At 48.0% G+C, this 23,877-nt stretch overlaps 1 protein-coding gene across 2 annotated transcripts in view; it reads right to left on the bottom strand.

The window, feature by feature from the left end:
- The window catches only part of LOC147614342 (uncharacterized), a 57,682-nt gene extending 40,221 nt beyond the window's left edge, over nucleotides 1-17,461 (bottom strand). Inside the window, exons 1-2 of one of the 2 annotated variants that reach the window (XM_086780895.1) lie at nucleotides 17,305-17,461; nucleotides 15,374-15,725 (exon numbers count right to left, since the gene is read on the bottom strand). In XM_086780895.1, coding sequence (XP_086637021.1) covers nucleotides 15,374-15,413 — 40 coding nt within the window. In that variant the 5' untranslated portion in view covers nucleotides 15,414-15,725; nucleotides 17,305-17,461. Of the gene's footprint in view, nucleotides 1-15,373; nucleotides 15,726-16,861; nucleotides 17,218-17,304 lie in introns of those variants that run through there. The other variant, XM_086780896.1, reaches the window with a different exon arrangement.
- Nucleotides 17,462-23,877: the final 6,416 nt, after the last annotated feature.

The raw sequence follows: 23,877 nt of genomic DNA on the forward strand, positions 1-23,877 counted from the left end.
TTCGTTTGCATGCCTGACATGTGTGTCTAGCTCAGGGGTCGGGGACGCCCTCCCGTGAGCCGTGGAATGCCTTGTCTTCTGACAGGTTTTGTGGCGTGTGAACAGGTGGGAAATCCTTATTTAAATAAGAGTTTTAAGTTATAAGCCTTATAACTTACAGGTTTCATACTTCATTAAAAGTAGGTGGACACTTTATAAGTGTGGGCACCCTCTTTTGGCCTGGGCACCCTTTTATAGCATGTGGGGTGGGGGTTGGCCACCTACCCCACCTACCACACCCAATCCTTTGCATGGGAGGAAGGCGCCTCACTTCCAGCCCTCTCCCTTGCATTTTTGAGCAAGAAAACACAACTGCTTGCTGGGATTTTAGAGAAAACAGGCTGGAGCACTCATTATTCTCATGAAACTGGTCGTACAGCAGGTACAGCAGGTACAACAGCAAGTACAGCAGGTACAGTACCTTCATTAATTGCTGATTCTGGTCGTACAGCAGGTACACCAGCAGGTACACCAGCAGGTACAGCAGGTACAGTACCTTCATTAATTGCTGATTCTGGTCGTACAGCAGGTACAGCAGGTACAGTACCTTCATTATTTGCTGATTCTGGTCGTACAGCAAGTACAGCAGGTACAGCAGCAGGTACAGCAGGTATAGCAGGTCAAACCAGTGGGGTTATCCGCGTGGATTTAGGACATACGCATTTCCTACAAGTGGCCCAGGTTGTTTCACTCTTCCTACTGGCTGTACGGTGGCTCCAGAAGATTTTCATCGCGAAGAATGAGGAATTCTCCTGCTCTCCTATGTCTGGACTCCTCTTCCATTCACCGAGTCAACTCCGTGAGGGTGCCCCATCGCTAGGACTGGCACGGCGTGATTCGTAGTGCCAGGGACGGGTGGATTGCACGCGAAGTGTGACTCTGGAAGGTGCTATGGACGGGGCAGCCCTTGGTGACTGCAGACTCGGCATCAACAAACATGTTTGGGTTTGATACTTTGTTTTCATTGTGCATTGCTTATTGGAAATCTGGCCTTGGGCCCGTGTACTTGTAACAAATTCTCCCAAGTAATAATATCATTTCCTTGGGGGGGGGGGCCGGCCGTTCCGGCCTCAGTGTGGTGTCATCTATCTATGCTCAGAGTTGTTAATTACTTTTTGCTATTTTGTCTTGTGCTACTGTCTTTTAAGAGTGTATATTAAAGTGCTAACTGGAGAAGTGAGTCCAGGAAGGGGTGACCCCTGCTTGGGTCTCGTTTCAATGAGCAAACCGACTAGCAATATTTGGTCAAATATAAGCAATGAAAAGCATAGGCCCCATATCATCTCATTCTCTACAAGTTGTAGACTACTTCTGCAGAGGCAAAAGGAGGACAACACAATGATAGGGGACCTGAGGCACCTCTTTATAGACCCTCATGCTGCTGATTGGCCTGCTAAACGACCTGCTCTGCTTCACCTGCCCAAAAACTCCACAATCTGCCCGCCAACTTGCCAGGCACCATCTACCCCTGTCCAGTGCCCATTTGGCCCTATCCAGCCTCGAAGTGTGTGGGTACATCACACCCCACGTGTCATGTGCACAGAGTGTATCTACCGTGTGCAGCACGCACACAAGACTAACTTGGAGACGTGAAAAACGTTGCGCTCGCTGAAGCTCCCGCCGCCCCTGCCCGTGGTTCTGCATCGCGCCTGTCGCCCCCTCCTACCTGCTCGCCCTCCCGCCTGCCCATCGCTCCTTCCCCCCCTCCGCCTTCTTTGCCCGCCGCCGGGGTTTTTTTTTTAGCCCCCCCTCGCCTGCTTCCGCTGTTGCGCCCCCCCCCCCCTTTTTTTCTGTTCCGCCTCGCTTCCTCTCCTCGCGCCTCCCCATTGTCTTCGCGCCCCCCCTCCACTCTGCTGCGCCTCATCCTCCCCCATCCGCCTGCTCGCTTCCTCCGCTTCCCAGTTGCGCGCAGCACCCGCCTTCCCCTTTTTTGGGGTTTTTTTTTTCTTTTTTCTCATTCGCCTTCTCCTTCTAGCTTCCGCCCCCCCTTGGGATTTTGTTTCTCTTTTTCGCTCCGTATCCCGCCTCTCTGTGTGCAGTTCGGTTCCAGCAGGTTCCCGCCTTCGCCTCGCCTTCGCCGCAGCTTCAGACTTTGATGGAGGCTCCTCCCGCCCCGCCTCAGAGGGACTCATCCGCAGCCCCCTCGCCCGCCCCCGAGGTCACCCCCATCAGGCTTTCTCTTTCGCCGGAAGAGGAAGCGAGCCTCACCGCAGAGGTGGAACGCCTCCAGGCTCATTCCACCATCTGCCGTATAGTCGGCACTCGCCCCAGCAGAGGGGAGATCAGGGATCTTCTTCAGGCCCGCCTTCTTGCAGATGTGGGCAAGATCCTGGATGTACAGCTTCTGGGCCGGGGACATTATCAGATCGAGTTCGAGGCCGCCCAGAGCGTTGCCAAGGTCCTTGCCATGAGTCCCCTTGACATCAGGGGTGCTCGGGCTTTCTTCAGACCTTGGCAGCATGGATTTGACCCAGCAGCGACGGAGCAGGGAGAGCGCCTCTTCCATGTTACAGTTTGTTTCCCTGGTCTCCGCCGGGAGTATCTTCCGCTCCTCTCCAGGCTCGGAGCATTGGTGGGCTCGGTACTAGAGACGGGCCCCTCATCAGCTTCAGTGGTGGCCAGAGCAGCGGGGCTACCTTCGGTCACAGTGTTGGTGTCTGACATCTCCTCCCTTCCTAAGGTCATTCAGCTACCTAGGATAGGGGGGGGGTGGATAGATCACAGAGTGGAGTTCTCGGCGCTCCCGAACCAGTGCTTCATTTGCAGGCAGGTCGGTCATCTGGCCAAGGCCTGCCCTCGCAGGAGACCTCGACCCGCACCACAGCAGCAGGCTACTGATGGCCCGCCCACAGATTCGGCTCGGCAGGCTGCCTCCGGGACACCTGCTCAGGCCACAGAGACCTCGGAGTGGCAGCCTAGACAGGGGCGCCGCCGAGGGAGACAGCCACAGCAGCACGCCCAGAGACCGCTGCAGCAGCAGCCACAATCTCAGCCTCACTGGGTTCCCGTGAGGAACAGCTTTGCTCCCCTACAGGAGGAGACCCCTGCAGCGACTGAGGACCAGGAGATGCCAGCTCCCCCTCCTTCACCCCCCCCACCCCCGTCCCCTCCCTCCGCCTCGCTTCCACCATCGCCTCCTCCCTCTCCACCTCCCTCGCCTCCCCCTCCTCCCCCTCCGCCCGCCTCACCTTCCCGGGAGGCCCTGGCAGTTCCCTGGCGCTCACCTGCAGTCCGGAGAGCGCTGAGCACTGACCTCGCTCGAGCATCACAGAGGAGACCTATGCCGATTAGGGCCTCACGGATTTCATCTATCCGCAGTCGGCTGAGTCGCCTTGGCATTAGACAGCGCTCGGAGGTTTTTGATTATACCTTCACACGGCTTTTCGGAGGAGAGGGCCCCCATGAGCCAGCACCCATTCGCGTTCATGTAGTGATACCTCCGGCCCGCGGGGAGGAGGCACTAGACTCAGCGGTGGCCTTCTCGTTCCCTCTTTGTGGACCTTGTGACCGGGAGTGGACTCTAGAGCTCGCTCTCAGCACTTTGAAGACTCAGGCAGTTGAGTTTTCGCATCACATGAGCGATCTGGAGGTGACAGATGTGATAGGCCGACTTTGGGAGTTGGCTCATTTTTTCTTGGATCCCGGGAGTGTGGATACCTCAGGGATTCGTCATTTGGTCGTGCGCATAGTGGCAGACTTGGCACGCGACCCTGGATATGTGAGTATACACGAGGTTGCTCTGTCAGAGCAGGAGGCAGTCGCCATGGGCCACAGTCACTGGCGCCTGATCCGGGATTCTTCCAGTACACCGGGTGGGCAGATTCGCAGCCGTTCGGATGGGGACTACTCTCCATCCAAGCCGCTTGCGAAGGCCCGCCGTACGGCTGAGACAGCATCCACCTCAGCAGGGCATCCATGAGGATCATCTCATGGAATGTACAGGGCCTTGGCGGAGCACACTTTATACGCTATCGAGGCTGCTTGAGGCAGGAGCTTCAGAGATGCCTGGTTGGTGGCAACATTTTGATGATGCAGGAGCACCACTTGGGTGAGAGCAGGATCCGGAGATATGGTTCGGTGATGCCTGGTATCCACCTCAGCAGGGCATCCATGAGGATCATCTCATGGAATGTACAGGGCCTTGGCGGAGCACACTTTATACGCTATCGAGGCTGCTTGAGGCAGGAGCTTCAGAGATGCCTGGTTGGTGGCAACATTTTGATGATGCAGGAGCACCACTTGGGTGAGAGCAGGATCCGGAGATATGGTTCGGTGATGCCTGGTAGATGGGACACTTTTTGGTCTGCAGGGTTTGGTCCTTTGGGTGGACAGGGAGGAGTATGCATGGTTATTGCAGATGTATGGCGGCAGGCCATTGTGGATCGAGGGATCATTGTGCCTGGTAGAGCACAGTATGTCATTCTGAGGATGCATGATGAGCTATTGGGTGTGCTCAACATCTATGTGCCCAATCATGCTAGTGCCAGAGCAGAGTTCTGGACTCAGGTTACAGATGCATTGCCAGAGGCCGCACATTGGTGTGTTGGGGGAGACTTCAACATGCTTGAGGACCCAGCAGATAGGGTGGGAGGCAGTCATGTTACAGTGCACGGCACGGAGCTTGCAGCTTGGGACCGGTTTTGCATGTCACTGAGGATCACTGATGCATGGCAGCATGGGGCTTTCTCCCGGTCTCTGGACAGTCTTAGTTTCTCTCGGTCGGATCGCCGGCAGGGAGGGACTAATCTATCACGGATTGATCGCTTTTATGTGGGCGACTGGTTAGGGGAGCGAGGGGGCTCCGTCGGCATTCTCGCTGGCACCTCATTTTCAGATCATGCGCCAGTTATATTGGCATTGGAGGAGGGGACCCGGGAGCCCAGCTTGCAGTTGAGGATCCCAGAGAGGGTACTTACAGATCCCAGTCTCGCTGAGGACATTGAGAGGATCTGGCATGATAGTCAGTGCTCTGACCAGGATGCAGCGGGCCAGTGTGCCCAGGGACTCATTGATCTTAGCTCTTTTCTACACGCTGCAGCTTTGACACAACTGGGAGAGATTCGCGAGTGGGAGCAACGGCTGAGACGCAGCCTTGCTTCGCTACAGCGCCTTCAGGAGCAGCAGCCTGCATGTGAGTGGGTGGCGTCCCAGCTGAGCCAGGCACGCCAGGAGGTTAGAGAGGTAGAGGAGCAGAGACATGAGTTTTACTATCGTCGTCAGGCCTCTCAGTGGACGCAGCTTGGTGATAGAGTGACTGGAGAGTTTTTTGAGATCACTGGACCCCGTCATGCGCGAGCAGGAGTCCACCAGCTTGGTAGACCGGATGGATCGGTAGCTACTGAGCTCGGGGAGATCAGAGCCATTGCTACTGCATTTTAAAGTGACCTGCTTTCAGCGGAGCCAGCCACTGAGGATCGAGATGTTTGCAGACAGACTGTGTGGGCCCATGTGCAAAGGAGGGTCACAGACCATATGCGTACAATTTTAGGTGCGCCTCTCTCAGAGATTGAGCTTGCCGAGGCCTTGAGGGTCCTGCCGCGACATAGTTGCCCAGGGGAGGACGGACTGACGCCGGCCTTTTTTATGCGCTATTGGGACCTTTTGGGGCCAGGCCTCCGCAGGGGCTTTCAGCATGTTTTGGACACTGGGGTGATGCCGCAGAGCTTTTCAGAGGGCTTGATCTATCTTATCCCCAAGGGGGAGGGAGTATCAGATGACATTCGGCATTGGAGGCCTATTACGATCCTCAATACTGTCTACAAGGTCTTGGCAAAGGCCTTGAGTTTGAGGATCCAGCCCTTCCTGGGGGAGTTGATTCATGCTACTCAGACAGGATTTGTCAAGGAGCGCAGTATCCTTGACAACATCTTTACTTTCTGGTAGGCGACGGCCCGAGCTAGATTTCTTGGCGAGGACTTGGTCGTGATGCTTCTCGATTTTGAGAAGGCATACGATAGAGTTGATTGGGGTTTCTTAGAGGGCACTATGCTTCGCTTGGGCTTTGAGCCAGGATGGATCAGAGGGGTGGCAGCTCTGTATTCCACAGCTCGCAGCCAGGTGCTGATTGCAGGAGGACGGGGGCCGAGTTTTGAGCTGACCAGATCAGTCCGTCAGGGGTGTCCTCTCGCCCCTTTCCTTTTTCTCTTCTTTGCGGAGGCTATGAGTATGTATTTGACGGCAGAAGAGGTTGGTTTGAGAGGACTGCAGCTCCCAGTCCGGGGGGAGGACCTGCTTGATGCTGAGTTTGCAGACGACACGGGCTTATTTTTGCATGGCCATGAGGCCAATCTTATTCGGGCTGAGCAGTCGCTCCAGGTTTTTAGTGCAGCTTCGGGAGCACTAATCAATTGGCGCAAGACAGTGGCCTTTTGGATCAGTAGTGCTCCCACTCCGGCATGGAGCCCAGACCCCGGTTTTAGATGGATTCCTCCAGGCACAGCAGTGCGGTATTTGGGATGCCAGATTGGCCTTGATTTGTCACCTGAGCAGCAGATTGCCCCGCTTCTTCTGAGCATTCGGAAGAAGCTATTGTATTGGAGTACAGCTCGACTATCCTTGGCTGGGAGGGTGGTGGTGGCAAATCAGGTGCTATTAGCGACCATGTGGTACATTACGTCTTGCTGGATTTTCTCGAGCTCTTGCATCAGCCAGGTACAGAGGCTGATCAGGGACTTTCTGTGGTCCGGGAGGGACGGTCAGCCAGCTCGGGCAAAGGTTGCATGGGCAGTTATTACACTTCCGCTGGCTCAGGGCGGTTTGGGCATTATAGATCCAGTCGATCAGAGTAGAGCCTTATTGGGGAAGCTTATTGTTCGGGGGTTGCTTCCAGGCGCTGAGCCTTGGAAAGAGCTCCTCTTGCAGCGACTGCAGGCTCGCGCGCCCCCAGCAGGGGGTACTTGGGCACCAGAGATTCGCTGGATCTTCATAGAGATGAGGAGGACAGGCCTCAGTAGAGGATGGGAGGACACATTTGCTTTGAGCATCCTGAGAGCTTGGGAGCTGCTGAGACCGGGGCTCTCTCAGCGGCCTCCTTCTTGTGTTGAGGAGCGGGCCAGACAGCCGCTCATCTGGAGCCCAGCGGTTCGCACGAAGCAGGGTCATATGCTGGGTTCTCGGCCTCGTCTAGCCTGGGGACCTTTAGCGGCAGGCCCAGCTCGTAGTTTTGGAGACTGGCAGGCTTTCTGCAGTCTACCAGAGGAGATCCAGGTGGAGAGGCTGAGTCACTTCAGAGGGGGGTTGATTATGAGGGATGATATACATGAGGCACTCACAGAGGAGTGGTTCACGCCTCTAGAGCCAGTGGCCCCACGGTGGATGGGAGCCTTTACACAGTTGGAGATCCTGATTGCTGTCAGAGCTAGCACTGAGGATGGCAGATGCCTCTACTATGAGATTCAGGATGAGGGCAGACTCCAGAGAGTGGAGGTGGAGTCGCCTTTGGTTGCAGAGTGCACCTTTCAGAGGATTCGGGTAGTGGCCGTCGCTTCTCGGAAGTGGCATATTGACCCCGACCCTGCTGATGTGCTCCCGGATTGGCGCATATGGGCATATGCAGCGCGCCCCTTGGCCCGGGACCCCGGGGAGTACGAGTGGCATGATCCTTATGCATCCCTTGAGGCCACAGAGATCACCTTTTTCCAGTATACTGTTCGGCTGGGGCGGCATATTTTGACGGCGAGGAGGACGGTTTCTCCAGCGGCAGCGGGGCATTGGCGACTACAGGGACTCTCACAGGAGTTCCTTGAGGATTTCTAGGCTCGGCTCTGGGCTAGTCGGCAGGCCCGCAGGATCTCGGCTTTTCAGTGGCTGGTCGCCCACAGGGGCTCAGCAGTTGGCACTTGGCTTGTTTACAGCGGTCTTCCGGCGGCCTGCGTCCGATGCGGCCACCCTATGGAGACACAGAGACATTGCCTTTGGGACTGCCCTCAGGCACAGCAGATTTGGCTGCGGATGCTACATATTCTGGCCCCCCTCTCTCCAGAGGGTATGTTTACGTGGGGTGCCGCTGCTTGGTCGACTTCGTCAGGGCCTGCTATGGGCTATGAGATGGAGCAGGGCAGTCAGGCCATCAGATTTATTAGGGGCCAGCCTCGCCTGGTTCCGGCACCGGATTTCTCGTCCGCCAGCTGGACACAGGAGAGGGATTTACGATGGGAGCTCCTCAGCAGCCTCACCATCTGGTTCACCTGGAGGGCCCGGTGCTTTACGGCCTTTGAGGGGAGATTGGAGCCACCAGCAGAGACTGTACGGGGGATTTGGCAGGAGTTGATTCACACCCTGCGAGGACAGTACGACCGCATCCGGGGAGACTCGGATGAGGCGATCTTACGGCGCCAGGCCTTTCACACCACTTGGCGCTGTGGCCCTTTCTACACCTTACACACGGGATCCCCCCGCTGGCACTACAGGCCACCTGTTTGGCTTTTCCCCCCCCCTATTGTATGATTTAGCCGCTCAGTTCTTTGTACTGATGCTTGTATTTTGCAGCACCTAGGGAGAGTCTCCCGGGCTGCCATGATGTATTCGCTGCTCTATCTCTCTTAGGAGCAGGAGAGATCTTTTGTAGCCCTACGGGCGTTTTTATATAACTAATGAAAGGATCTTTTCTCGGGAAAAAAAAAAAAAGACTAACTTGGAGACTTGGGGTAGCTTGGAGCTAGGCAGGCTGATTGGCGAGCTGGGCTAGGGATGGACTGACGGGCTGGCGCCCATGTGTGGACGCCCAGTGACCGGCCAAGAGCCTATAAAAGGGTGGCCGGGTCAGCTAGTTAGTCAGAGTCTCACGAGGCTATGCGAGAGCTCTGCGGTCAGGAGCCTGGATCTAGTGCAAACGTGCACCTCCTTCATGCAACCGAGGCCGGCAGCAACCTGGAGGCCCGCGAGGGTAGCTCTGTGGCGATATGGGACATCATGGGGTAGAGACTCATCGGTGCGTCTTGCTAGTTAGCTCAACTCGTGGCTCGGTGGGGACAGCCAAGTCTTGTGAGTTTAGCCCACGGCTGTCATGGTTCAGTGGTGAGTCAGGCATGCACCCCCTTCACGATTTATGGCTTTGTTTTGCATGTTTCGGGTCTTGTAGCAGGTTTGCTACATGAGGTGACCCTAGGGAATTGACAGTGGTATCAAAGCGAGCCTCGGAAAGCGAGTGGTCAAGAAGAGGTATGAGTTCAGCTGCACTGTTGTTTTTTAGGTTTAATGCTGTTTTTTCAAATTTCAGCATGTTTTTTCTTGTATGCATCGTGGGGGAAAAGAAGATAGTGTTGTGGTCAATGAAGTGGGTAGTAAGGGATAGCCAAGTGGAGGAAGCCTTGTCGGCTATACGTGACAGAGAGAGAACCGAGAATTTTTTTGTTTGCTACTGTTCGCATGTGGCAGGCAGCCCGGATGCAGCGCTTTTTAAGCCCTTCCGTTTTTATTAGAACTCTACATTTTTTTTAAAACAAAAACGTAGCTAAAAAAACACTGCCAACGTGGCTAAGAAAACACGCATCAAGTGTGGCTGTTAAAAAACGCAACCAGCGTGGGTTTTTTTTTAAGAAAGAAAAAAAAAAACAAAAACGCAGACAACATGGCCTTTTTTTTTTTATTCTGTTTGGGCTTAAAATACCTCTGCCTAGCAATGTCGACCTGCACAAGGGAAAAAAAACCAGTGTGCCTTTCCGCACAGGATTTCTCGCGTAGGCTTCTTGCCGCCTCTTGTTCTCTGTTTTCTTGGCAAACGAGACCCCTGCCAACTTCTAGAGCCTTTTGTGCTCAAGATCTTTCTTGGCTTTCGGTGGGAGATTTTGTTTCTCGAACACTTAGTTGCTCCTCGCGTCTTCTCTTCCAGGATGTCGATCCAAGAATCGGATATGGAGCCCACTCCCGAACACGAAGACCTGCCAGCTCCCAAGGCCGCCAACGGCGATCTTTTGAAGATTTCGTGACTAAATCTGATTTTCAAGAGTTCGTCACTGTGACATGTGGGAGCTTAAGACCGTAGTAATCACAACCTTAGTCTAGATAAACTGCACTTAATGATGTTTAAGAGACAGACAAATAGGTGTCAATGCAATGCAGCTATATTATATGAAGAATGCGGTTACAATGAGATCCAAATGGATCTGTACTGCTGAATATGCTGCCTATATGCTGAATATGCTGAATGAACTGAATGAACTGCTGTCCACTATCTTTCCCTTGTCTCCTGGGAAGGAAACGCTGAAGGGAGGCTTGGAGCAGATGCTGAATGCTGACCTGATGATGAAACGCAGAACTGATGGCTGAACTGAATGCGTTTGCTGATGATGATGCTGAGGATGATGCGTTTGCTGATTATGGTGCTGATGATGATGCGTTAGCTGTAACTGCTGCTGATGATGAGCCTGAAACGCTGATGATCTAGATGAGGATGCGCTTGGATGGCTGAATGGAGAGGCACCTATATATATGTGGGTGAGAGGGCTGGTCGGCCAGCTTAGCTGCAGTCGGCCAGTACTTGGAATGCTCATAAATACCATAAATGGTATATAATGCTAGTCGGCTGCCCCCAAAAATGCTTGAAAAATGCCTTAAATGCCTGTAAAAATACCTGATAAACCTGATGATGCTAATGATGCCATATAATGATGCCATGTCACTGTACACCTGACTGGTGTGCACGTGACATTCCCCGCTGCTAAACTGTTGCTGGGTGATAAACCTGGCAACCTTCGACTCCTCTGCGATCCTTCTCCTCCGTACCACTGCCCCCTTCTGTCTTCTGCTGCCGGGACTGAGGTCGTCTGCACGAGTGAAATCCTTCGAGCCAAGACTCCATGTACTGCGGGAACTGAATGGCAAATACCTGAGTCACCCCTGACCTGTCTCTGGAAACCTTTCACCTGCCATCTCCGTCGTACCTGAAGCTCTGAACCTCCTGAGGTGATGTTGGAGCAAACTTCCGTCTTCTGTGGAAGAGAAACCCCCTGCTACTGCCAGTTGAAGCCCAAAACTTATGTCCTCCTTTGATGATGGATGTCATTCTTCCCTGAGAGTTCATGGGTAACATGTATGCAAGACTCACTGCTAAGATGACTGTTATGCAAGCCATGTGCAACCCTATATGCTGTGCAAGAATGCAGATGGATGGGTTACTGATGCAGACCTAAGGGAAAATCCCTAAGGGTGGCTTGCAAAATTTTGAGAACTGGGTTTAACTGTGCGGAAGCGATAAAAATGATATCTGACTGAATGACTGCTGGAATGAACATGCTCTAAGGCTGGTTACCCTGTAACGCTCTGATACCAATGTGACATGTGGGAGCTTAAGACCGTAGTAATCACAACCTTAGTCTAGATAAACTGCACTTAATGATGTTTAAGAGACAGACAAATAGGTGTCAATGCACTGCAGCTATATTATATGAAGAATGCGGTTACAATGAGATCCAAATGGATCTGTACTGCTGAATATGCTGCCTATATGCTGAATATGCTGAATGAACTGAATGAACTGCTGTCCACTATCTTTCCCTTGTCTCCTGAGAAGGAAACGCTGAAGGGAGGCTTGGAACAGATGCTGAATGCTGACCTGATGATGAAACGCAGAACTGATGGGCTGAACTGAATGCGTTTGCTGATGATGATGCTGAGGATGATGTGTTTGCTGATTATGGTGCTGATGATGATGCGTTAGCTGTAACTGCTACTGATGATGATGCGTTAGCTGGGACTGTTGCTACTGATGAGCCTGAAACGCTGATGTTCCAGATGAGGATGCGCTTGGATGGCTGAATGGAGAGGCACCTATATATATGTGGGTGAGAGGGCTGGTCGGCCAGCTTAGCTGCAGTCGGCCAGTACTTGGAATGCTCATAAATACCATAAATGGTATATAATGCTAGTCGGCTGCCCCCAAAAATGCTTGAAAAATGCCTTAAATGCCTGTAAAAATACCTGATAAACCTGATGATGCTAATGATGCCATATAATGATGCCATGTCACTGTACACCTGACTGGTGTGCACGTGACAGTCACTTTCGAGGCTTCTTTCGCAGAGCATCAGGCACAAGTCGTCATGCAGATGCAAACTTTGCAAAATTCCATCTCTTTATTGACCACTACTCTATCTACCCTTTCGGGCATGGATACCTTGGCGTCTGCTTTAGGCCCCAACATCACTCCGAAGCAGTTCGGGGGCGAGCAAAAGCAGTGTACCAAGGAGACTGTGGGCACGTGGCTACATAAGTGGCAGGTCCACTTCCAATTTCATCCATATTGCGATGACAAAAAGATTCAGTTATTAGCAACAGGTTTTTCCTCTCAGGCAAGGCTTTGCTCTGGAGGAAAGAACTCAGACCTAAACCGACAACTTGGGCGCAGTTTGAAGAAGTCTTCAAAGAAGGAGTTCCTCAAGAAGGAGGATGACTACGACATAGTTGCTCAGTTTGCCAGTTTGACCATGACTTCACAGAACCTCACTTGTGAGGTCTATCCCTAGAAATTTAGAGACTTGCAGATGAAAGCTACAAAGATCAATCCTACCACTCTTTTGGGTTTCTTTGTAGCAGATTTAGCATGTAGACTTGCTATTAGGGATCGAGTGGTTTAAGACCCTTAAGGTCCAAATCGATTGGTTTAGTCATTCTTTTTCTTTTGAACATAGGAACAGCCAGTTTTGCATTCAAGGTGATTGTATACATCCCTCTCAAGGACCTCTTGTAAATACAATTGATTTTGAAAATATAATGGATTCTTCTTTGTATACTTCTTTCCACTGTGTCTTGATTCCACTTTCTTCATTTCTCGTACCTGCTCTGGATGTTAATGAATTAAGTGTGTTTAAAAGCAAAGAATTGAAGAAGTTACTTGACTCGTTTCAAGATGTATTTCCTAAGGAGTTGCCATCGGGTTTACCACCCGAAAGGGAAATGGATCATCATATTGACCTAGTCCCTAGTGCTAAACCTGTTAGCATTTCGCCTTACAAGAAGAGCCAAGCTGAGGAAGATGAGTTGGCCAAACAACTCGTCGCAGATTATTTGAGGATGGACCAGATCCGTCCAGGTAAATCACCTTGGGATGCGCCTGTGTTACTTAGGAGGAAGAAGGATAACAACTGGCAAATGCATGTAGATTACAAGAGACTGAACAAAGTGACAATCAACAAGAACCGCTATCTTCTCTCTAGATTAGATAACCTGATTGACCGTTTAGTAGGAGCAAAGTATTTCACGAAAATAGATTTACGTACTAACCACCACCAGATACATATTCATGAAAGGCACATCGAAAGAACTACCTTTTGGACTAGGTATGGCACCACGTGATCGCCTACTACAGTGCCTAAAGGTCCTTGGGATTCCATCAGACATGATTTGGGGCATTATTGCTTTATATGAGTCAGTGGTTGGGAGGGTGAGGTGCCCTAGAGCACTCTCACAGGAGCTATCTAGTACTCTTGGGGTGAAACGGGGCTGCCCGCTATCCCCCACCCTCTTCAGGCTATACAATAACGAGATATTGATAGAGCAGGAGGTGGAGGGGCATCTCTAGCAGGCATACTTGTGTCTATTCTTTTATATGCTGATGATATAGTGCTTATTGCAGACTCACAAGGGGGACTACAGAAGCACATGGATGCCCTACAGGACTGCTGTTTGCAAAGGGGCTTGTCAATTAACCTTGGGAAGACCAAGGTCATGGTCTTCTATACTTCCCCTAGTGAGAAAACATACAGAGATCACCTACATGGTAGCCGAGTGGAGGCAGCAAACTCATATACTTGGGTCACTTTCATGAGCTCCGGAGGACACTTCTCCATGCGACAAGCATCACAGGACAGACTCACTAGGAGATACGTTGCACTTGCCCTCCTAGAGAAACACTACCACCAAACACACTTCCAAGAGCCAAGGACAAAGGGCTAACTTTTTTGACACACTAGTGACTCTGGCGATGATGTATGCATCCCCATTCTGGGCACCTAGCTTATCGGCAGCGCATAGAGTGTCCACAGTTTTTGATGCTATCCAGATTGATAATGGTTTGTTGCATGCACATAAGCCTTGTTGTACTAATCCATAGCCCTAAGCCTGATTAAGAACATTAATGCTGAATTAACATGATTACGACAGAGGAGAGAGAAGAAGAGAGATTGGGTGTCAGGGTTTTCTGTATTAATATGGTAAAAAAAGGTTACATAGATGCTTGTACATGACTTAGGGCTATGGTCAGCCCCATAGGAGTGACCCTGGCCCTTCTACATAGCTTCCACTAATGAATGCGATGGATGAGATGCTAGAAACGACTTGATAAATGCTGAAAATAATGAGATGCTTATATATGTTCCTGGAGTGCTGGTAAGCCAGCTGCCAAGCTGTCGGCCATATCTGCTGGACAAGAAACCACCTTTTAATGTATTAAATGTTGTGCTTACTGTCCCCTGCTGTCACCCAATATCTGGGCATCAGCCGCCTGCTGTCTAGGTCACCTAGGGGCTGCTGACTGTGGGCTGGAAGCCCCTGATGGCTGCCGACAGGTTTCCTAGACCGTCCAATGCTGTAGATGAAGTTGATGATGATGATCCTGTGAACATAGATGGTGCTACTGCTGATGATGATGATATTAAAGCTGATCCTAACTGCTGCACTAATCAAGGATTAAGACAATTAATGCCGAATATTAGCCATGGCACGGGCGTGCACGTGACATCTTCTGTCATTCACCATATCATTCATGGAGAGTTTGCTATAGCACCTATGGTGGTAGAGGCCTTATTCCAAACTGTCACATACATACAAACAAAGGATACTAGCGATGGATTCGTCACCGTTACCATACCTGGCACTATGGTCTTCTCAAGCAATAGTGGAGCAAGAGGTGCGCCCACCATCTTGCCCCTCGACTAGAATTACCCTACCTCATGCCACCGCACTTCAGAGAGCCAGACGGCTTCACCCTCCTAGACCTCGAGCACCACTCACCAGCCCCAACTTGATGAGATCCTCGCCCGCCACCGAGCATCTGTAGTTGCTACCTCGTCCTAGCTTCTCCTCGACACTACAGATCTAGGGACCCTCCTCACCCCCTCGCCAATGCTCCCCCCCATATCCTCTACACCCACTTTGTTGATCCTCCATGATGAGGATGACGATGATGATCAATACATATCTACATTCACCTAGGGATTAGTGTTAGTTTTTTTTGTTCTGTTGTCTTGTTTTTCTACGATGAGATTCCATGGACACATTGTACACCTTTTGTCTCATAGACCCTTCTTCTTCTTCTTCTTCTTCTTCTCTCTCTCTCTCTCTCTCTCTCACACACACACACAAACAAGCATGCACACACAAAATGTACAAAATTTCTTACCTTGTATACCGAGGTGACGCCGTTTTCGGATGCTCACCATTTCTGAGTGGTAATAACACTTTCTCCAAACAACAGCAATAAAAACTCCTTCGCTTCTTCAAACCATGAGCAACCTGCTCTCACCTTCAAGGAACAGGTGCATAGAAAGCTTCTTGTGCAAATAACCTATATTTACTCTGTTGCTATGCCAGTTCACTAAGTGTAGTACGGCAAACTTCTAACTTTGCTTCTGATTTTGTGAGCTCTTTGGCACCCGAATTCACAACTCATTCTTTTAGGTATGTAGTCTCAAAAGTCAATACATTTTTTCACAACCCAAATAAGCTAAGTAGGCCACAATGTTCCCACCGGCCTGCCATCATCAGCAAAGGGGAAAAAAGGTCTCATTATACAGGCTGCTTGAAAAACAAAAGGCAAGTATTCATTTATAATACACAAGGTATTCAAGAAAATACAACACATTATACATGTGCATAATTGCATATATGACATACACATATGCTACATAAATGCATATAGATCACATAGACATGCGCACAAACGTCTAAATGTAATACAAAAATACAATATCACACACTTATACATAAATATGGTACATAAGTGCCAATGAGGTGGTAGGCTTATGAGGAGGATGGGAAAGGGCTAGGCCTTCAGATCTCTCACCATCATATTGCAGCAGTACCAGTCACAACCCCACCTACAGACGACTGGCTACCGAGCTCATGCCAAAAATGGGAGATTTGCAGTAGCATAGCAACCTGGCACGTTTGGCGTGCTAGATGCAACGAGGCCATCAAGGGTACCCACACTCCGCCAGCGGAAACCTTCAGGAGCATATGGCTTGATATCATTCACATCCTCCACGGTCAATGGGGGAAGTTACAGGGAAGTTCTGACTGCATGAGGAAGCGGCAAGAAGCTTTCTTGAGACTTTGGAGACCTGGCCCTTTCCTCACGGATAAAAGCGATGACCCCATTTGGCACTACAAACCACCTGTGTCATTGTTTCTCCCCCCCCCCCCCTCTCTCTACGAGATAGCCTTCTCCTTATGGAGCCCAGCCTTCTTCCCCTCATGATCATTTGATTCCCGCCCTTAATTGAGGCGAGTTTGTGTTTAGCCCCCTCATGATCATTTGATTCCCGCCCTTAATTGAGGCGAGTTTGTGTTTAGCCCTCTGTGGTTGTATCTAGCCCTTTGTGGTTGTTTTTTCTTTAACTAATTGAAGGATCTTTTTCCCAAGAAAAAAAAAAAAGTGCCAACGAGGTGGTGAAGTGTTTGCCTTGGGACCTAGGTTCAAACCCCCACTCATTAGCATCACCTACAAGCGGAAAAAATCGCCTTCGGCAAAAAAAATGGTAACTATGGGAGGATCTTGAGCCTAAGACCAGTCAGAAAAAAAAAATGGTACATAAGTGCATACAGCCAGGTGAGAGAACAGAAGGAGAACAGGGGTAAAAGATTGCCAACAGCAGGGGGAAGGGATTACGAGCAAACCATACAGCTGCCCATTGCGCACAGCTAAAAGCCAATATTGAGCCCATTTGTAAAAAAGTCACCTGCCCACGAGCAGAGCTATGAGGCCCAGCAGAAAATCCAACCGACCACAAGCAGAAAAGTAGAGAACTGATAACTCGACCGCCTAAAAGCAGAGCTATGCTCCCCACAAGCAGAACTGTGGCACCCAAAACGAGATTAAGCTTGCTAGATGTGGGCTAAGCTAGCTCTTAGCTGGGTGAGGTTGGCCAAGGGGCCAAAATCTGGTGAGAGGGCAGCAGAATGGACAACTTGAGCAAGAGAAAAGCCCAAAAAGAAGAGGATGGTAAGGGTGGTGGTGGAAAGGAGGGTGGTGGTAAAAGGGTGGCAATGGCGGTAAAGATGTGTATATGTGGCCCATGTGACAAGTAACGCAGATGAGCAGACGAGCCATACCTGTGAGCTATGGCGGCTGCTTGCTGCCAACCCCTTCTCCCCCTTGAAAGCTGCTAATTTCGCATCTCTTCGTCTCCGCCGAAAGGAAATTGCTCGCCACCTAGGTAGCCCAGAAAGCGTTGTATTATACCAAATCACCCCAACCCTACACGATAAGCGGCCGACTTTGCTCCAATCGGTCAAACATAGTTGGTGTAGTTTGTAACTTTGTGGCCTCTCAAAAACAAGTTGAATTATTCTGTACCATCTTTCACCCAATTATTATATAATAATAAAAAATCTTCATTGAATTGACCTTAGCATTTCATATTTCATTGATTTTTTCTCTACTTGCTAGGACAGTTTGCTCTCGTAATGGCCGCCTAGCGATGAAGTTATTATGACACATTTCTTTTGCACATCTCAGAATGAAATACCAAATCACCCCTCTTACACGATAAGCGGCCGACTTTGATCCAATCAGTCAAACATTAGGTCTATACAACCAACTCGTAGCCAACCCTACACGATAAGCGGCCGACTTTGATCCAATCAGTCAAACATTAGGTCTATACAACCAACTCGTGTGTTGGGTTCAGTTGGTGTAGTTTGTAACTTTGTGGCCTCTCAAACAAGTTGAATTATTATGTGCCATCTTTCACCAAATAATTAAAAAAAAATCTTCATTGAATTGACCTTAGCATTTCATTACCATTCATATTTCATTTGATTTTTTCTCTACTCGCTACGTCAATTTGCTCTCATGATGGCCACCTACTTGTGTAAGCAATAAAGTTATGACACATTTCTTTCGCACATCTCAGGATGAAATGTCAAATCACCCCTCTTAGTAGCGAGGCCAACTTTATACAACCAACTTGTGTGTTAGGTTCGGTTGGTGTAGCTTGTAACTTTGTGGCCTCTCAAACACAAGGCCACAAGTTGAATTATTATGTACCGTCTTTTACCCAAATAACAATGATAAATTCTTCATTGAATTGACCTTAGCATTTCATTACCATTCATATTTCATTTGATATTTTCTCTACTTTTGCTAGACCAGTTTGCTCTCGTAATGTGGTCGCTGTTATGACACATTTCTTTTACACATCTTAGGATTAAATTTAAAAAAAAAGATTTACAAGAAAGCATAAAATTTATTACTTTTATAAGTAGATTATATACATCACATCAAGTTATCATCCTATCTATGACCACTTTTTGCTAGCAACTCTTACTAGCATATATTTAGTTTTACTGGGATGATAGGAAGATTGTTACACCAAGAGTACATAACTTCGCACATCCCATGGTGGAAACCTAAAGAGAATGTGGGGGAGAGAGAGAGCTTGAGTTCCTTGTTTGCAAGCAAACACGCACGCACACAAGAGAGTGCAAGACACAAGAGAGTGCAAGACACAAGAGAGAGATGGATGGCTGAATTTTCTTCTATCTTCTTCTCTTTTCTACAACCATATAACTAAAAGATAAGAGTACATACATAAAGGGAAAGTACTCTCCTACAACAACATACAAAGTGGTCGATCTATAATGTGAACCCGACTATATGAGCTAGCGCTATAACTATGTCATAACTCTACTATTCCAAAGTGGTTGTCACATAGCATGTCATCCACTAGCCGCATATTGACCATAATCTCACCAACCATGCCAATGGCATAAGCATAAGTGTAGAAGTTGTCACCTAGGCGCGTCATCAATGTCCGTCGTAGCACTAGTTGAGCTCGATATCTCAACAGCCCCCCCTCGAGCTCAACTCCACACACTGCACTCTAAGTAAGCTCCTAAACTTGTGGAGCTTCTCTATGCCCAATACCCTTGTGAAGATGTCAGCCACATGATCCTCTATGCTAACATACACCAAATCTACATCACCTACTAGAACCTTCTCCCTCACAAAGTGATAGTGCACCTCAATGTGCTTCGTTCTAGCATGGTATACTGGGTTACTGGCCAACTGTATGTTACTCATGTTGTCACAATAAATGAAAATTGCCCTATCCACAGGCTCACCCATATCACCAAGTAGCTTCTGAAACCAAGCTACCTCACAAGATGTCATAGCAACACCCCTATACTCTCCCTCAAGGCAAATGTAGCTGTATCTCTATACCAGCCTCATAGAAAAGTCCATTATCAACTGTGAACTTTATGCTCTAATTCGTATATTACTTTAACCATGTAAGCATAATGATGAGCTGTATATCCATCATATATCAACCTGTCAACAGGGTACCTAACCCTCGTAGACCTGTGTACACCTGGATCACTGCCAAGTGTACTTAAAACAACCCTCATTCTCCTTACACCAGGAGTAACCACAGATGGAATGCCAAGCTCCTCATCAAGGCTCTGCTTAGTTACCATCCACATATGAGTGACTTGCTGACAAATCAAGCACAAAAGTTTGATCTACCTTTTCCTTCCCTCTATGTAATACATATGTACCTACATCTGTCCTCAACTTGACTGACCATGGGCTAACATTGGATCCACTGCTAAAGGACTCTGCCTGACCATGGGCTAACATTGGATTAACGTGCTTGATCATGGGCTAACATTGGATTAACCTGCCTGATCATGGGCTAACATTGGATTGACTAACATTGGATTAACCTGCCTGATCATGGGCTAACATTGGATCAACTACTACTAGAGGACTAGTCCTCCATGCACTAAGCACCTGTGATTGTTGTTGCTCTACACGTGGTGCGGCATCAGCACTTCTTACATCTGCAACTTCTGTTTCACTGATGTGTTGAAATATGCAAGTGAATGGGTGTGTGCAGGAACAAGCCCTTAGCAAGAGACTGTAAAAGGGAGTCTGTAATTAAGTGGGTAGCAATGAAAAGGTGAGAGGAATCTACTGATGAGAGAATCAAGGGTAGCATGAGTGAATATAGGGGTGTGGAAAGATTCTAGAAAAAGGTGCCCCAGATATAGGGGAGGTGGTACAAATCAAGGAGAAATTAGTGGGATTAGATGCTTGGCATCTTGTGGATGTACAACTTATAAATTGAGGTATTGGCCTAATGAGAAATTGTTGGTTTTTGAGTATCCATGCCTACATTAAGCTATTAGATTAATTGCTCACTAATCTCATCTTAATCATCATCTAATCACTTGCTAATTATGTTGATTCTTGCAGTTGATCCACCATAGCTCATCACAATGCTGTAAATTTAACATGGTATCAAAGCCAAGCTTAGGATTCATCTGATTTTTTAGCCTAATTACCTTGCTAATTATTTTACTAATTATAATTAGGAGTTAATCTATTTTTAGCTCTTTTTCAACCATTCTCTGCACCCCAGCTGGTGGAGGAGCTCCCTCTCCCTCCAACCTTAACAATAGGCTAAAAGCTCCTAGCCTCATCTAGCTACAAGCCCCACGCTCTAGCCCATCTATTCAGCACATCGAATCGCTGCCCGAAATCGTCGATTTTCGCTGATTAAGAGGTGCCATTTTTCTGAAGGAGATCTCAGATCTACACTCACTCAAAGTAAATCAGCCTAATTCCTCTCAGCCCCACGGGTTTTCAAGGGTGTTCTACATGTTGGTGATCTCAGGTTTGAGAAATTCCTCAAGGAGAAGTGGCATCAAGCTCTGCATCAAATCTACAAGTGACTTTGGTAAAACAGAGATTAAGCATTCAATGTTTGGTCAAATCTTTTGTTTCTTCGCTTGATCCTCTACTATACTAACTGCTATTTGATGCCTTTGAAAGGATTTGAGCTCATTTGAACTCTAAGGCACCAGATCTGGCCTCCCCGTACACTTTATTTTCTGCACACAAAATTCAGAGATGGTTTAATATTCCAACCATTCAGTACAGATCAGTTACCCTTGGCTTTATGTAATTTTTGGTGAATTCATGCTCATAAACTTGTTGTAATCATCATTAAACATTAGATTGGAGTTGTAAAAGGGTAAACACTTCCCTTGAATCTTGAATTGGATCAAGAGGTAAGACCCCCTTCACATCGTCACTCATGAGCACTGCACAAGAAATAGCTAAATTTAACGGGGAGTAGTTCCATACATGGCAAACAGACGTATTTGCTCATGAGGAAGAATCTGTGGGGGCTAGTTGAGGGAAGAGATGAATGTCCAGAGGAGATTGGGGAGAATGAGTGGAAGAGTAGGAATGAGAAAGTATTAGGACTCATTGCACTTAGCTTAAATGATAAAATCATTCACCACATTGCAGGGATACAATGGGCTAAAGATGCATGGGATGAACTCAATAAATTATTTGGCACTCAAGCAAAAAATGCAAAGATAAATTTGCTAATGCAATTCTACAAACTTGACATGACGAAAAGTGAACCTCTAACCACACACTTGAACAAATACAAAAGCATTAAGCAACAACTGGCAGCCATTAGTAAGAATGATGAGGCACTAGCAGTGCTTCTGAAGAGTGTGGACAAAGGAGAATATGAGAACATTATGGCAACCTTAAATAATGTACCAGAGTTGAAGCTACATGAGATAGAAGAAGCTCTACTAGAGCAAGAGAACAAGGTCAAAGAGAAGAAAGGGTTGGGGGACCCAACAACTGGAGAGGAGAGAGCATTCTACACACTACTACAGCAAACCAAATGAAGAAGGATCGACATCGGCAAACTTCATGGAGACAAACGAAGAGGAGTCAGGACATCTTTTCAGAGAGCAAAGAGAGAGAGAGAAATCCCACAACCCAATGTAACCTGCCCCAATAGAGTAAAACCACCTCCGAGCCACTGATGATGTAGGCCATGTGGTAGATGTATGTGTGAGCACTTTAGTCAAGGTCACGGGCACTTGTAGTAGCCTTGGACACATAGAGAGAGAAGTGTCAAGGATTATGAGTTAGGGACTTAAGGCACTGGTCGCGGGCTACCAAGTAAGAGGGAAACTCGGTATAGGGTCTAGGTGTGCTAGATTTATTCACTTTAGGGGGGAGGTGTTAAAATATGCAAGTGAATGGGTGTGTGCGGGAACAAGCCCTTAGCAAGAGACTGTAAAAAGGAGTCTGTAATTAAGTGGGTAGCAGTGAAAAGGTGAGAGGAATCTACTAATGAGAGAATCAAGGGTAGTATGAGTGAATATAGAGGTGTGGAAAGATTCTAGGAAAAGGTGCCTCCAAATGTAGGGGATGTGGCACAAATCAAAGAGAAACTAGTGGGATTAGATGCTTGGCATCTTGTGGATGTACAACCTATAAATTGAGGCATTGGCCTAATGAGAAATTGCTGGTTTTTTTAGTATTCATGCCTGCATTAAGCTATTAGATTAATTTCTCACTAATCTCGTCTAATCACTTGCTAATTATGTTGATTCTTGCATTTGATCCACCATAACTCATCACAATATTGCAAATTTAACAAAGACAACATCTCTACTTACTCGCATCTCACTACTAGTAGGATTATAACATCTATAACCTTTTTGCTCCATAGAATAACCAATAAAGATGCATTTCTTTGCCTTTGGATCCAACTTTGTTCTCACTTCATCAACAATATGGACATATGTAATACACCCAAAAACTTTCAAGTGAGACACATCCGGTCTTATGCCTATAAACTTCTGTTCAGGCGTCATACCATGAACAGCTGCAGTGGTTATCCTGTTCATAATGTACATAGTAGTTGCTAATGCTTTTGCCCAAAAATAATGTGGCATATTATTTTCCGCCATCAATGCATGTGCCACTTTTGCAATGTGCATATTTTTTCTTTCTACAACACCATTATATTGTAGACTATACCTGCATGTAAACTGTCTCTTGAGTTCTTTCTTCCTCAAGAAATCGCTGAGCTGATTGGAGAAATATTCTCCCCCACCATTTGATCTTAGGCATTTTATATGCATGCTTTTTTCCTTCTCGACCAAGGCTTTAAATCTCTAAAAGTGAGCAAACACATCACTTTTGTCATTCATGAAGTGAACCCACACTTTCCTAGTGTGGTCATCAATGAATGTAACATAACACCTGTAATCCGCAATTGTTGGAGTCTTGGCCGATCCCTATACATTTGAATGTATGATATCTAATAGCCTTGCACTGACATGCTTTTCATGGGGAAAAGCATGTTTGGCATGCTTACCAAGCTGGCATGCTTCACATACCATGTGCATACCATCAACCTTAAACTTTGGCAAACCTGCAACAATATTTTGGGCCTGCATAGACTTCAATCGCTGTATATGTTGAGATGCCAAGCTCAACATGAGTTGACACTCACGAGACACCTACATGACTGTTCGACATTTACATCACTGGCGGGTTTGTTAGAGCTGGCACCAACATATCTTCTATTTGTGTTAGTCGCTTTATCTTCTTTGTAGACCTCTTTTGTTGTGTGAAGAAGAAGAAGATTTTTCAGTCTCTCATTGTGTGTGTTCTCTTCTAGGGTTTGTGTGTGTGTGCTTGCAAGAGCTCAAGCTCTCTTCTCCCTTTCATCTTTTCATATGGTATCAGAGCTTGGTTCATGCTAAGGTTTGAGCGGCAAGCAAGAGTAGCACAGGAAGTGGTACGAGGGTAAGAGCTTCATCTACTCGTCCCCCTTGGTGTTGGCTACTACT

The sequence above is a fragment of the Cibotium barometz genome, chromosome 42, assembly GCF_041138505.1.
Source record: "Cibotium barometz isolate CiBa-2024 chromosome 42, ASM4113850v1, whole genome shotgun sequence".
NCBI classification, from domain to species: Eukaryota; Viridiplantae; Streptophyta; class Polypodiopsida; order Cyatheales; family Cibotiaceae; genus Cibotium; species Cibotium barometz.